This window comes from Lontra canadensis, unplaced genomic scaffold (genome assembly GCF_010015895.1).
Source record: "Lontra canadensis isolate GAN:19392208 unplaced genomic scaffold, GSC_riverotter_1.0 scaffold22, whole genome shotgun sequence".
In the NCBI taxonomy this organism is placed as follows: Eukaryota; Metazoa; Chordata; class Mammalia; order Carnivora; family Mustelidae; genus Lontra; species Lontra canadensis.
Window position 1 is genome coordinate 8135241 of NW_022631016.1, and position 14987 is coordinate 8150227.

Genomic DNA, 14987 nt, shown 5'->3' on the forward strand with positions numbered 1-14987 from the left:
GTCTGGGGAACAAACCCGAGCGCGCCCGCATTCTCACCTGGGGCTTTCCCACTCCTGGTCGTCCTTGTCTTTCTCTTCTTTGGTGTCTCCTGAATGCGGGTGTTTCTGCACAATGCGCATTCCGCCGGCTTTCACTAAAACGAAAACAGAGGGGGGTGTGATGGACCTGGCAGGGGACCGGGGAACAAACCCGAAAGCTTTCAGCGGACCCAGAGCCACCAGCTGGTTCAGATAAGCCGGCAGCAACAGGGATGAACCACAGAGGTTCCTGCTGTTGAGGGACCTTCGGTAGGACGTGGCAGTCGACGAGAACTTTTACTCCAGACCCACTTACAAACCTCGTAGGGCTCCTGCTGGCTCTGTTTGTTCCTTACAAGGACTTCCTAAGAGCAGTACCAACCACGTGGAGAAAGTGGCTGCTTGCTTTAGGTTTTCTATACAACGGGGTCCCCCTTAATCCCCGCCCCGTGACCTTTTCTCAAACACCGATGATGCTTCTGATGGGGCGATACAGCCCCCGGGGGACATGGGACAGTCCCAGAGCCCATTCAGGCGGCAGCCAGGGACGTCTGTGGCAGCCTTTCCCAAACTGTGTTGGGAAGCCTCAGTGTTGGCACGTGTTAACTTTTAAACATGGCCTTAGGGACATGTAATTCACGTACAATATGAGTCACTCATTTAGGGAGTGCAGGGCTAGGGCTCTGAACGTACTCGGGGCTGTGCAACCGTCCCCACAACCATCACCACAATCAGTTCGAGCCCACTGCCACGAGCCCAGACAGAAACCCCATCCCCGTGAACGGTCGCTCCCCCAGCCCCTCCCCCAGCTCCTGGCAACCCCTCCTCCGGGCTTGACTGTTCTGAGTATTCTTTTTTTTTTTTTTAAAGATTTTATTTATTTGACAGACAAGCAGGCAGAGAGGCAGGCAGAGAGAGAGAGGGGGGAAGCGGGCTCCCTGCTGAGCAAAGAGCCTGATGTGGGGCTCGATCCCAGGACCCTGAGATCATGACCTGAGCCGAAGGCAGAGGCTTAACCCACTGAGCCACCCAGGCGCCCCATTCTGTGTATTCGACCCCCTTCTTTCACTCTGCAGGTTTCCAAGGTTTACCCAGGGGGCAGCCTGGGTCAGGCCTTCAAACATTCCTTCTCATGGCACAATCACAGTCTACTGCACAGACCGACCACACTTTATTTACCCCTTCATCTGTGGACGGACATTTAGGCTGTTTCCACCTTTCGACTATTATGCATAGGGCAGCTGTGAAGAACTTGTGTACAAGTTTTTATGTGGATACATGGACATACACGTTCATTTCCTTAGGTACAGACTTAGGAGTGGAGGAGCTGGGCTACACGGCAACTCTCTATCCTTCTGGGGAGCTGCCCAATGCCTTTCCAAAGCCACAGGATCATTTTACATTCCAATCCGTCTGAGCATTCCAATTTTTCCCCATGCTTGCCAACGTTAGCTGTTGTCTGACTTTCAAATTATGGCCACTGTAATGGGAGTGGAATATTATCTTACTGTGGTTTGATTTGTGTTTTCTTGATGGCTAATATGTTAATACTGCTTTGCAACAAAACTAACCAACCCCCGCCCCCCCCAAAATGGGGATTTGAGGATCTCTTAGTGTTGGAAATGCGCAGTTGAACACATTATATGGGTGTCCTCAAGACATATTTCCTTGGCCTCTAGCACGCCTCGTGAGCTTTATGGGGGACACAGAGCATACCATCTTTCCCAAACTCATATGACCCCACAACTCCCCCCACCCCAGTAATGCTGGTTATTATCCTTTACGACTTCAGTGTTCCACAGAAGAGAGTTTGGAAATTCTGGCCTTGTATCAAAAAGCCAGCTTCATGTGACTATCACCAGCATGGGCTTTGGGCTCGGTCAGCTACAACACGTCCTCAGCTATAGGTCTCAGACTGTTCAGTCCCTCAAAGCCTTGTTGCTTCATCCGCAGAAAGGGGTAAGAGCCCCATCCTAAGATCTTTAAATAAGAGAAGCTGTTGAAACCTTCCCCCTGATGGTATTTGGAGGTGCGGCTTTTGGAAGGTGATTAGGTCATGAGGGTAGAGCCCTCCTGAATGGGATTAGGGCCCTTGTAAAAGAGACCCCTCCCTCCGCACCCCCAGTCCCCCAGAGGCACCTTGTCCTCTTCCCCATGTAAGGACATGGAAAAAAGACAGCTGTCTATGAACCAGGCAGTGGGCCCTCACTAGGCACCAAATCTGCTGGTGCCTTGACCTTGGACTTTTACCCTCCAGAAGTATGAGAAATCTCTGTTCTTTACAAACCACCAGTCTGTGGTACTGTGTTATAGGGACTAAGACAGAGGTGTTGGAAGCTTCTGGGCACAGGTAAGCAAGCAGAGCGGTGTGAACTGCATTCACTGTTCCCCCGGTTCGTGGCATCCTCCCTCCTCGGGTCACCTACCCCCCAGGTGCCACAGCACAGCTCCGATCACACGGACCGCCAGCCAGCCTGTCAGGCCACGTCCTCTGCTATGACAAATGGGGTTGGACCCTGCTGCATTAAGAAAAGTCCTGGACGAGTCTCCTTCTGATGCAAAAGGAGGGAGGAGGTGAAAAACACCCCGAGGCTCACACAATTCGAGGTTGTCAGTTTTTCAATTTCCCAGGGAGGGTCTGCGGGCCCCTGCCTTCAGGGAGCGGATGGTGCCCATTGCGTGGCTAATGGTCCCTAGCAGCGGGCTGCTGCAAAAATCCAAGGCAGAGGACAGGTGACAAAAAGGACTCTGGAAAACCATGTATCTGTTGCCACCACTAGTTCTTTTGAAGGGGACGTTCTGGTTTGGAAAGAAGGAAATATAATCCTGTTTGGTTAATTCTTCCCCAAATCTGCTTTTTATCCCATCTATTGATTTTTATTTTACATGACTTTATTTTCCATTTCTAGAGCTTTTATTTCCCTGTCAGATTCACCCCATCTTTATTGGATAGGGTCTTAGTCATTCCTCATGGTTTTAATTCTTTTCCATATTTAATCATTTTAGGCATACTTGTTTTATAGTTGTACATTTGATTATTTTATGATCTGAGGTCCCTGGGAGTCTAATTCCACTGCTTGCTTTTGTCTGCTGAGTCTCCCTCTTGTGGTGGTGACTGCAGATTCTGAGCTTTTCTTCGGTAAGGCTCTCTCTGCGGGGATCCTCTGGGGCTGGGAGTGTACGCAGCCTCCCTTTGGAAAGATGCTCGACATACTTCTGTCAAACCAGGAGTAGAGGCACCTGGAATCCTTTTTATGTCCAATTTCTCAGAACAGGACCTGAGAAACAGTATATATTTGAACCCACAGCCCACGTAAAGGGAGGCCTGCATTGACAAAGTCCTGCTGCCTAGAGCCCAGGTGGAAAGAGATCAGAGCTCCGTCATCCCACTGTGTTGCTGGGGGCAGATGCTCGGCCTTGCTCCAGAGGCTTGGCCTCTGAGCCCCACGCTGTACCATGGGGTCTTGGGTTAAATGAAGCCAGTTGGGGTGGGCCCTAACCCAATCTACTGGTGTCTTTACATGAGGAGGAAGAGAAACCAGATCACTCCCTGCCTTGTGTGGGCCTACGATCTATGCTAACAGTACTGAATTTCAGTTTCTTCCGGTGTGGTTCCTAGGGATTTCCCTCCCTCTGGGCTCAGATGTTTCTCAAAAGGAAAGAAAACAAAAACACCATTGCAGGTGGCTTATCAAGGTATTTCCGGTTGGGTAGTCAGTCAAACCTCAAGAAACAGAAATAAAATTCTGTAGCTATGTTAAGATAATTTTCTACTCTTTTGAAATGTTAAGTGTGTCTCTGGCCAAAGGAGGGGGCTGGAAGAATTGTCCCCTTACACTTTTTTTAGAAATTCATTTCCTCCCATCCCTCCCACCCTTAGCGCACACCCATTAAGAACTGGTTAGAGGCACTGCTATGGGCTGAGTTGTGTTCCAAAAACTCATGGGTTGAATCCCTCACCCCTATAACCTCAGACTGTGACTGTATTTGCAGACAGAGGAGAAACCGGACCTGTGGGCACCCTGATCTTAGTCCCCTGGCCTCTAGAACTGCAGATTTCTGTGGTTTAAGCCTCCCAGCCGGCGGACTTTGTTACAGCAGCCAAATCAGACGAATATCCTTTAAAAGAGGATGTCCAGGGGCGCCCAGGTGGCTCAGAGGGTTAAAGCCTCTGTCTTCGGCTCAGGTCATGATCCCAGGGTCCTGGGATGGAGCCCCGCATCCGGATCTCTGCTCAGTGGGGAGCCTGCTTCCCCCACCTCTCTCTCTGCCTGCCTCTCTGCCTACTTGTGATCTTTCTCTATCAAATAAATAAATAAAATCTTAAAAAAAAAAAGAGGATGTCTGAATCATCTCAACTTGGCAGACCTCAAACTTTAAAACAACTCACAGACATGCTCTGTAAAGGGGCTGAAGGGAAAAAGAGCTGTGTCACTAACTACAAAGAAGACCAATGATGAAGGTCAAGTGACATTTGAAGTAAGCCTGGAGCCCAGCACCCCCCCCCTACTGACTACACATATCAAGGCTCGGTCATCCCCCCCCCCCCATTAGTGCTTCATTTAATTCGGCTTATAAAAACAATTAACTTCATCAATCCCTCACAGTGTGTGTGGTGATTAATGCTGCAATAAAAAGTGGCAATAATAGTAATAACTCAACACCGAGACAGGTTCATTTGGACTTGCAATACTGCCAAAATGTATGATGGCAATATATTTATCATGATTGTTTTACCCATCAGAGGGACTCTCACTTGTGAAAAATACAAAGGCAGAGTTATTTCTGCAAAAATCTTTGCAGAATGACTTGCAAATATAAGTATTTCTATGAGACATTAGAAAAAAAAAAGAACTCGGATTGTTGGTGTAGTGGTCGTTACTCAAAGAAGAGCTCTGAACTGAAAAGGATACCAAACGCCGGATCTAGTATTAGCAGAAATGCTCTTCAGACGACAGGGACATGGGTCCTGGAGGCAGACTCCCAGGCTCAAATCCTAGCTCTGCCTGCGCATGTGCATGTGTGGCTGTGTGTGTGTGTGTGTGTGTGTGTGTGCACGTGTGTATGGCTGGGCACGTTGCTGGTGCCCTCGGTGCCTCTGTGAAGAAAGGGTGACCGCGCTCTCCCCGCCAGGGGTTTGCCAAGGACTAAATGAGTGAGCACATGGGCAACGCTTCCCTCCAGGCCCAGCACCTGGCAAGTTCTCGACTGTTTGCTACTCTTATTAAATGGGTTTTAACAATTAGCATCTAGGACTTAGACCTCCATAGTCTGTGTCCTTGGTGCTTTCATGTCCCTCTTGACAGTTTCCTCGGATGTAAAACGGGGATGGCAGCAAGGACCTGTGGGGACGGAGGGGAGCGAGACCCCCGTAAACTGCTCCCCTGGTGGCCCTCCACTGACGTGGTCGGCTAAGCATCCCTAGGACTGTCGTCAGTGTATTGCCAGCCAAGGATTGAAGCTTCTGGAGAATCACAGATTCTGGATAATGCTTCGACACAGCACTGCTACGTGCAGGCCCCTTCCTCACCACCAACCACGTGACTCTAGGGAGAGGATCCCGGGGGGTGAAGAGGGCAGGCCACCAGGTCGGAGCCGCACAAGTGGCAAGCCCGGCGCTGGATCGGACCCTGGCAGCCTGCACCCTTCGTCACACCCTGCAGGCCTTTCCTGGCTTGGACCTTCCGGGAAACCGAGAGCATCATCGCCCCTCAGAGAAACACAGAGTGACGGCCAAAGGCAGGCTCTGGTTACTACGCCCCCCAGGAGAGGGAGAGGAGGAGTTTGACATTCAAAGCTCTGCACAACGGCTTCCTGCCTACGGGGTGAAGGGAGGGGAGGAAGCCTCCTGCATGGTCCGCCTTTGCCAGGTAAGGAGTATTGGGGAGGCAGCTGACTTGTCCTCCTGCGGCTGAGGCATCCCCTCGGTGTCAGGGTGTCCAGCTGTAAGCAGGTCACTGACAGCTTTCTCTGTCGCATTCAGGAGCAGGCTGGAAAGATCCACAGCTGCAAGTCGGGCCGGGGGACAAGCAGGCTCCCCCTAGGGTTGCTCACGACTCAGCCCGGCTTCTGACCCCGAAGCACGGGCTGCAGGAGCCGCCGCATGACCGGCAGGTATGTGCCACCCTCGTTCTTACCGGAGAAGAGCGACCACATGTCACTGGCAGGTCTCACCTCCAGGACGAAGAGATAGGACAGTTGTGTTATTTTAAGGCTCTAAGTTTCTTGTGCTGCGCCTACAGCAGCCACAGGAAAGCGATGCAGTGACAGATGTAGGCCACAGGTGTCCCCATAAGCCCCCACTCATCATCCCCTGCACACAGGTCATGCAACGGCCGGCCTTGGCCTCTGCATTGTTCCTTGTAGGAAGGCTCCCGGGAAAGGAAACATGCCTGACCTGGTTCAGCCCAGCCCCTGAGGTTCTGGTCGTCTGTAAACAACAGTGAGCCCCACTGGACTCACTCACCTAACTGTGACTAGTGCTTTGTACTTGGATGAGACTGTAACCAACACAGCACTCGACACAATCATGAGTGCTCCCTACATAAACGGGAAGACTTCCTACGTTGGGAAGCGGAAAGCATTCCCCAAATCACGGAAGAATGCACAGGGCATCGTGTGGAACGGACAGAGCGCAGGCAGGAGGACGACACCAAGTACGGAAGAAAGAAAAATCTAAACTATGTTTTAGAAATGCTGCGTTCCACCCCGACAGGAACTTTTTGAAAAAAATGCAGTGACCAGAAGGGTCTTTTTTTTTCTTTTTTTCTTGGCATGTCGGGAGCAAAAGCCGACTTTCCCATACTCTGTAAGCATTAGTCAGTGACTGGATGGAGGGCACTGGGACTGTGCTTAGCAAATCTGTGACTGAATGGTTACTACAATAAAAGACACATTAGTCGTCCACTGCTGGCCAGAGAGTGGCCTAGACAATCTGAAAACCATCCTGCAGGAGACGATTTAGGGAGAATTATCACCCACAACCTTTTAAATGGATCCTTAACTCAAGTTTGAATGATTAATGTAACAGAGAATTTAATGACCCTGAAGTTACTGAAAAAAGTAATCTGTTTTCCGTTTCACTTTAACTAAACACAATTGTGTTTATATTTCCATTTGACTCAGTTCTGGAAGGAACAGAAAGTCTACTTTTGAAAGGGAACCATATGTAAAATTAGTAATGCACAGAGCTACCACATATTAGACTTAGGAGAACTTTACTGACATATGGTTTTGGCTACTCTGGGAAATGGAGGGGAACAGGGTCAGCAAAATGTATTTAACAGACTTTATCCACGTCGTCACCACAAACTCCCAAAGACAGGCAGGAATGAGGAACAGCGTGGCTCACAGTTCCGTTCCCCACACTGCCGAGGCATCCTGGTCCCATTACTTGATGGAACAGAACCTTGTTCGCAAATTCTCACTTTGCTAATCTGTATTTGCAACAACACTCATAAAACAAGCCGTCTCAGCCCATTTCTCCAAGGATGCTTTGTAGTGGAGAGCAGTGGAGGGGTCTCACGTCATTACGACATCATGACTTTTACTGAGAGCCCTGATGACAGCGCCCTGCGGGGTGAGGGAGAGCCTCCGGCCCCTTTAGCTCAAGCTGGTACTCAAGGTGGTGGCCCAGGCCACGTCAGGGAGTTACTCAGTTTCCCTCTGCCTCTCCCATGAAGACAGGAGGCCCACATGTTACTAAACTTCTGTTTTTCTCTGGTTAATCTGCCATGAGTCTAGAAGGATAGAAGGAAACACCAGCCCGCTGCAACACCCAGCACCCGTTAGTTACTACTTCCACCACGAACATGCTTCCTGAACTGGCTGAGAGCCCCCTGCGTCACTAGTACATACTGGACAGGGCTCAGAAGTAGAGGGACGGGCGGACCCCGCAGGCTCTGAGTGCAGAGTCTGCCTGTCCCTCTCCCTCTGCTCCTATCCCTGCTTCCGCCCCCTGCCCCATGTGTGTGTGTGTGTGTGTGTGTGCTTTCTTTCAAATAAATAAAATCTTAAAAAAAAAAAAAAAGACTCAGCCCGGAAGCAAGGAGAAGAGAGGCAAATAGGTGGAGGTTAAGTGTGATAATAAGGCAATGGGATGCTGTGGGAACACACAGGAGGGCACCTGGCTCAGACAGCAGGAAGGCGAAAACATCAAAGGACATGAAGATGGTTATGAGAGAGCATTTTATTGTTTCCAATTGAGGATTTAAGCAGGAGTCTTTGTTGCCCAGTTTAAGCACTTAATGAAAGGGTTCCCGAAGTTTTTAAAGCTGTTATTTTGATTTATGAACTGTGCTCTTGGCTACCTTTAAAAGATTATTCTTTATTATAGTGGGTTGTCGTTTTTTGGTTTATTTTTTAATAACAAATACTCCGCAGAACCGCCTCCTCGCTGGCCATGCCAGAGTCGGGACAGACACCCTCAGCTTTCCTGCTGGGGCCTCTATGACACACGGAAATGCACTGAGGGCACCGCTGGGGAGCAAAATGCTTCAAGCAGCAAAGGGGCCTCTTTCTAACCTGTACCCCTGGGCCAGGATGCCAGGCCCTTCCTCCAACTCTGGCCAAGAGTGACTGGTCTTGTCAGGATAACAGTGACAGATCCCTACGTAGCATCTGCTTGACTAGGGCCCCAAAGGCTAGGGGGCCTGTACTGAAGTCACTTGAGGAGTTTACCTGTGGGATTAAACGCCCTTTTGGAGCTGGTCCTAAGCCTTTCCCAGAGGAAGGTCAGCTGGGCCAAACCTCCCGTTTGAAAGAATAGCAAAACTGAGCCCTAGTGAAGAGATGGGCCTCAAAACTTAGAACCCAAGTTCATTGATCACCAGCACAAATAAGGTGGTTCCTTGATCCTCAGGGCATAAATAAGCTATTTAATCTATAATTCACAAAGCCAAGCCATTACAATTCAAAGACAATCAGAGCCCTTTATGAAGTTTCTCCCAGGGAGTTAATATGTACAGTTTATACCTCTGATCTTAAAAGTCTCATCTGGATATCCATCGCACATGGATGTGTCTCTCCACGCAATTTAATTACGGCGACTCTGATTTGGTATGGCTCCAACTTTAATGCCACTCAACAGCCAGGGACAGGGGAGTCATGGGCAGACTCCTGCCACATAGTCCAAGGCCGTGGAGTGTGACTAGAGGTGTTTCCTCCCGCAGGACGGCCCAGGTCAGCGGGCAGCTGGGTGTGGATCAACAGCAGTAGAACTAAAGGTCAGAGTTATCTTTAAAAGAAATCCCTGAGCTTCTCTCCCCTTTTTGTAACTAAAGCAACGCAAAGGGCCCCAAAGCACAGCAGAGCTGTCTTCGGAGATCCCATGCCCTGCCAGCCCCTTACCACCGGTCAGCCATTCTTCCCTGTGCCACTCACTCCTGCGGACAGCCTCCCGCACCCGTGAAAAAATACCACCGACTCTGGAATGCAACTAATTTAAAAGCTGCTTTGTTGTCCCTGTTGAGGCAGAGTTAGAGCCCTATGGTGGGGAGGGCAGAGGGAGATCGCGCCCTCCAGTGCAACAAGAAGGGGCACAGACGGCCCCCAAAGCAGCCCCGTTTCCACAGGGCTTGTTACTGGGAGACCGACCGTAACACTAACGGTGCAACCAAGACCCTTGAAAGAAGCCCACGCACTGAGTGACTCAATTTCTGCGGCGGGTGGCCTCTGCTTCCCCACCAGGGTCCTTCCGCGCGGATGGACTGTCCTGCCAAAGGAGCGGAGGAGCAGACATCGCCCGGCTCGCAGAGTGAAGAACGAACGGCACCGCGCTCAGAAAGGAGGCGGCCCGGACAGAAAGCCTGCTTAGACTCGGATACATTTTTGTTTTTAAGAAAAATGGCTCTTTCCTGGATTTGACTTCCTCGGCTCAGAAGTTTAGGGCTTGAAGAAAATAAAAGAAAGCTCCCGGAAAAAACACTTAAGAGAAAGCTGAATGCGAAACAAAGTCAAGCGAGGGGGGACGTCACAGCGAGTGATTAATGATAAAAATTATTTCTGCGCCTCTGGTTCTTTTGTCGGTACGAAATGCTGTCGGCCCACAATCCGTCATCCCTACGACACTATAAACACGGACTTTTCATCGTTCGGCTGCTCGTTCCCCAGGACATCTGACAACCAGAGCGCGCGCTGGGCGCAAACTTTTGGGGAAGTCGGGCACGCGGGCTGCTTCACGTCGTTCCGATCTGCACGAAACTCCCACAGGCTGGCGAGGCTGCGGACCCTGCGCGCCCCGGCTCTCCGCAGCGCGGGCGGAGCTGGTCCGCAAAGCCCCCGAGCGGCCCCCAGAGCCCGCCGCCCGCTCCGCGCCCCGCGCCCGCGCCCGCGGGTTCGAGCCCGCCCTCGCGCCCCGCGGCAGGACAGAAAGTGGGAACGAGTCAGTACCGGCGGGCGGGTGTCCGGCTTTCGTCTCTAGCTTCCCCTCGGGAGGCGAAGACATGATGCGACCGCGTGTCCGAGGGGCTGGGACGGCGACGGAGACAGCGGGCGAGCGGGCCGGGCGACAGGAGCGCGAGCGGGAGCGCCGGACTGCCAGGGAGGCGCGCGCGGGAAGCGACGGGGCCGCGCACGGAGGTGGTGACTGCCGCCGCCGGGAAGGGGCGCGGCCGGCGCGCGCCGACGTGGCGCGTCCCGCCCACCCGCGGCTGCGCGTTGTCGTCACTGCGCCTGGCCCCGCCCCGCCGGGTCCCGGAGCTTGCCGTGTGCTGAGCTTGCGCAGTGAGCAGCGCCACGTTGGAAGCGGTGGCTCGGAGCGCGGGAGGAGGAAGGAGGGTGAGAGTTGTGCGTGGTGAAGGAGGCGGGGCTGTTGCTGGCAAGGGTTGCTGGCGGAGGTTGAAATGGCCAAGCAGGAGGGTGGCACCTTCCCCGAGCCGCGCTCCACCGACCCGCCTGATGGACGGTGACGGCGGTGGGGCGCCCTCGGGGGCAGGTGTAGGTGATCTGGCGACCGGCCAGTCTGCCAGATGCCTTCGTCCGGCTCACACTTGGAGCGACTAATCACGTGCGGAAATGAGACCCCAGGTGGGACCGACCAGGAGTCTCAAGATTGCAGGGATTTGTTAAAAGACGCTGCAAATGGGACTGCCCCCCGCCCCCGCCCTCCCTGCCCCCCGTGAGAAAGACAGCGCTGTGAAGCCAGGAGTTCTTGGACTGTTGCGTCCGTGCCTCCTGGGTGCTGTCTTCTTGTTGAGATGGATCTCTTGATTCTGTCTAAAGCTGATCCTTCCCGCCTTCTCAAGTGCTTTGCAATGAACAGATCTCGCCTCCCGCACCATCAATCCCTCCTTGCTAAGTAACCTTTCAGACATGCCCAGTGTCTTTAGAGAAGGAAACACCACCATCTCTCTTGGCTCTACATCTGCTGTTGACGATACAACTGATCAAAGAGGTTGAGCACCTCATTCGCTCTTATCCCTCAGCCCAATCCATCTAGTGATCCCCCAGCTGCCCAGAGGCTGCCGCCAAACAGGGACTTTTCTTTTGTCCGGGTTAATTAATGACCTCCATGCTGCCTGGTCCAGTGGTCGCTCTTTCACTCTCACCCTTCTTGACCTCTCTGCAGCACTTGACTTAGACGACCCTCCACCTCCTTAGCTTTAGGGTTGCGCATCCCTTCCTTGACGTTGGGTGTTCTGGCTGGTGGTTGGCTGCTAACTCTGTGGGGTGTGTTGGCTTCTCTTCTTGATTATAAACACTTGGGTATTGTAAGGCTCAGCACCAGCCTTCTTCTCTGGACTTGGCTTCAGTGGTCCCCTGCATGCCCATGGGTATGACCATCACCCATATGCTTATGAATACCAAATCTGCAAACCCATTTCTTTACCCTTGCGCCTTCACTAAGCTTCAGACTGCCTCCCTCTGGATGTCGAACACAGCACTGCCCAACTCCGCATCCCAGCACGCATAGAAGTGCAAGTTCTGCCCCTGTGTCCCAGGCTCTCTCCCCACATTTCAACAGCATTAATAGCAAGATAGCTGTTGGCCAGATGACAGTCATGATATATATGTCATTCCCTTACATTCATTCACATCAAAACTCACAGATAGGTGTCAGCAGCTTAGAAGAAAATCTGAAATAAATAGCAGAGCACTCTTTTTAAGACATGCTGCATCACTAACACACTTAGTGGAACAGAGTGAGAAAATCCACGGACGCTGCTGATTTGGATTCTGAATGGAAAGGCCCTTTAAGGATACCTAACCAATTAGTTGTGTGAATATTTTCTTCTTTATGTGTGTAATGAGTGCTGTATCATTTAAAACTCATGTTTTAATAAGTCTAAAAGAACCATTTCTAAGAAGTATACCATTTCTAGGTTCGAAACATTTTGTTATAGTTTAATTGGCATCATTTTTGCCTTTAGTGATATATAAAGTCGCACGTTGAGAGTGATAACATTTTCTCTCCTGTGACATGTGGCGTTCCTAGGGAATCCTTGGGTAAAAGAAGGAGCCTTCTGAGGAGGGAGTCAAGCTACCCGTGGGCCTTGCTGGCCCCGCTGGGCTGCCCTGAGGCGTCAGAGGATCCATTTCTTTGCCTAAGGCCTGTTCTGGGTCTACACTGATTGGAACACTCTGGTATAATCATCAGGTCTAGTTTTACTTGTTCAAAGCAGAATTCCTGATTCACCCACCTACCGCACAATACTTTCCCACCTAGAATAGCATCCAAACTACAGTGTGGGGTAACTCCCTAATCAATAGCATTGCTATTGAAGAAGGTGTGGTTGTGTAAGCAACTTGGCTTGGGAAAACCACCCATGCTTCCCAGCCTCCCTTGCAGCTGGGGGTTGGGGGCAAATTCTACCACTGGAATGTAAGTGAGACTTTGTTGGGAGATTTCTGGCAAAATTTTGCATGCTTGAGAGGCACCTGGGTGGTTCAGTTGGTTGAGTGTCTAACTCTTGATTTCGGCTCAGGTCACAATTTCAGGGTCTTGGGATGGAGCCCTGGGTCGGGACTATGCACTCAACACAGAGTCTGCTTGAGATTCTCTCTCTCTCTCTGGCCCCCCTTAAAACAAATAAAATCTTAAAAAAAAATTTTTTTTGCGTGCTTGATATGCAGACTACCCTTCCTCTCATTGACTTCCCTGTTCATATTGCCTTGAATTCAGATAGAACGTGGAAGGCAGAGGAATCACATTGCAAGCAGGAGGCGAGTAAAGCTCTGCATGCCAAATGACAATCAGAGGCATGTGGCATGTGGGATGTGAGGTCCCATGGAGGCTCTGCAGAGCAATGGGCCTCACTTCTAGACTATTCTGTTGTGTGGAAAACAAACCCCTATTAGATCAAGTCTCCTTGGTTGGTGTCTTTAGATGTAGCCAAATGCAGCCCCAGCACACATGGTCTCGCAGGCCTTGCATGATGGGGGCCATGCCCGCCTCTAGGAGCTTGTGTCTCTTGCCCCCTCTGGCCACCCTGGCCTTTCTGATACTCCTTCAGTGTGCCAATCCAATACTTCCCTCTGGGGTCATACCATTAGCTGTTCCCTCCACCAGGAACCACCTCTCCAAGATCCTTGCACAACTCGCTCCTTCTTATTTGGAGTCAGCTTTTCCATAGGGCCTACCTGGCCCACCAGATCTGAAGAAGCCAACCCAGGTACTCGACTCTCAACCCTTGTGATCACAGTACTTTGTCCTCATCCAAAATTCCTCTTCCATCTTGTGGGCATTAGCTCTCTGTCTCTCCTGACTGTAACACCGGTTGAGCGTCAGCCCCATGACGGGAGAGACCTTGTCAACTTTGCCCACTGCATGGGCAGCATCTAAAACCAAAAAGCATTCAGTGTGTGTTCTCCCCCATAATTCCAGAGCCTGGATACATTTAATTTCTCACAGCTGTTACCAAAATGAAGCGCAGCAAATTAGGACTATGCAGAGAATGAAAATATACCTAATATTTAGGGTACCATCAATGCAGATGGCCACATATCCTTTCTAACATTTACTTCCACCGTGCACATGGTTGTGGATACACATGTGTATGTGAGTGTGTATGTGTACATGTGGGTGTGTTAAACCCCACCAGTCCCAGATGCTGAGGAAAAATGCCAGGTAACTCCCATGGGAAGGTTCCCATGTCACCATGCAGACCCAGGTATTATTAGAATCGCCAAGTGACTAATCTTATTTGAAGCTCACTCTAATTCTGAGAGCAAGGCAGTTTCACTTATTTTTACCAATGGTGCTGAATGTAAGATACTTCTGAATGTGAATACTTAAGCACTGGGAAAAGTATTCAAGGAAGGAACAGAAAGTGCACATCCTCTTCTCCATGTATGTATGTTGTACTCTGAGCCACAGCACTGAAACTCTCTGGGTCTGTCTCCTCATCTGCAGGACACATCAGAGATGTGAACTCTCCTGTCCCCTTTTCCTGATGTGAATTCAGGATTAAGTGCTGCCTACAAGCTGCATTGCTCTTTGTGGTCACATTAAGTGCCCACAAGATCCTGAGACCCAAGGGCTTCTCTGTCCTCACTGATGGAGAAACCCAGCCTGTGAAAGGCCAAGCACAGGGACACATGGTGGGTGTGGGGAGACCTGAGAGAACCCTGTGCTTGTCGCCGTCCTGCTCTGTAAACCGTAACATACTGCTGCATGTAGTGTTACTACTGCAAAGGGAGTTTTTATTAGCACTCAGGAAATACATGAATTGTCCTGGGGAGTATTGAAAGAACCCCACCTGTCAATCAGTTTGATGAATGTTCCCTCCTTATTCCAGACTGGCCCATAAGTTCTGTCTTCTTGTGGTCTTTGTCTGACAGATGAGGATTTTTATGACTCACTACACAGAATTGCTCTTCCATTGTTGATATTGCTCAGAGAGGGAGGGCAGTCTTCTTGACTGTGTAACATCCAAGAGATTTCTTATTTTATTATGGAGGGTTTTTTAAAAAAATATTTTATTTATTTATTTGACAGAGAGAGTGATCGCAAGTAGGCAGAGAGGCAAGCA

At 50.7% G+C, this 14987-nt stretch overlaps 1 protein-coding gene across 1 annotated transcript in view; it reads right to left on the reverse strand.

The window, feature by feature from the left end:
* Positions 1–10530, reverse strand: part of DAP (death associated protein) — a 64793-nt gene extending 54263 nt beyond the window's left edge. The window contains exons 1-2 of the mRNA XM_032861874.1: positions 10408–10530; positions 38–134 (exon numbers count right to left, since the gene is read on the reverse strand). Coding sequence (XP_032717765.1) covers positions 38–134; positions 10408–10462 — 152 coding nt within the window. The 5' untranslated portion in view covers positions 10463–10530. The remainder of the gene's footprint in view (positions 1–37; positions 135–10407) is intronic.
* Positions 10531–14987: the final 4457 nt, after the last annotated feature.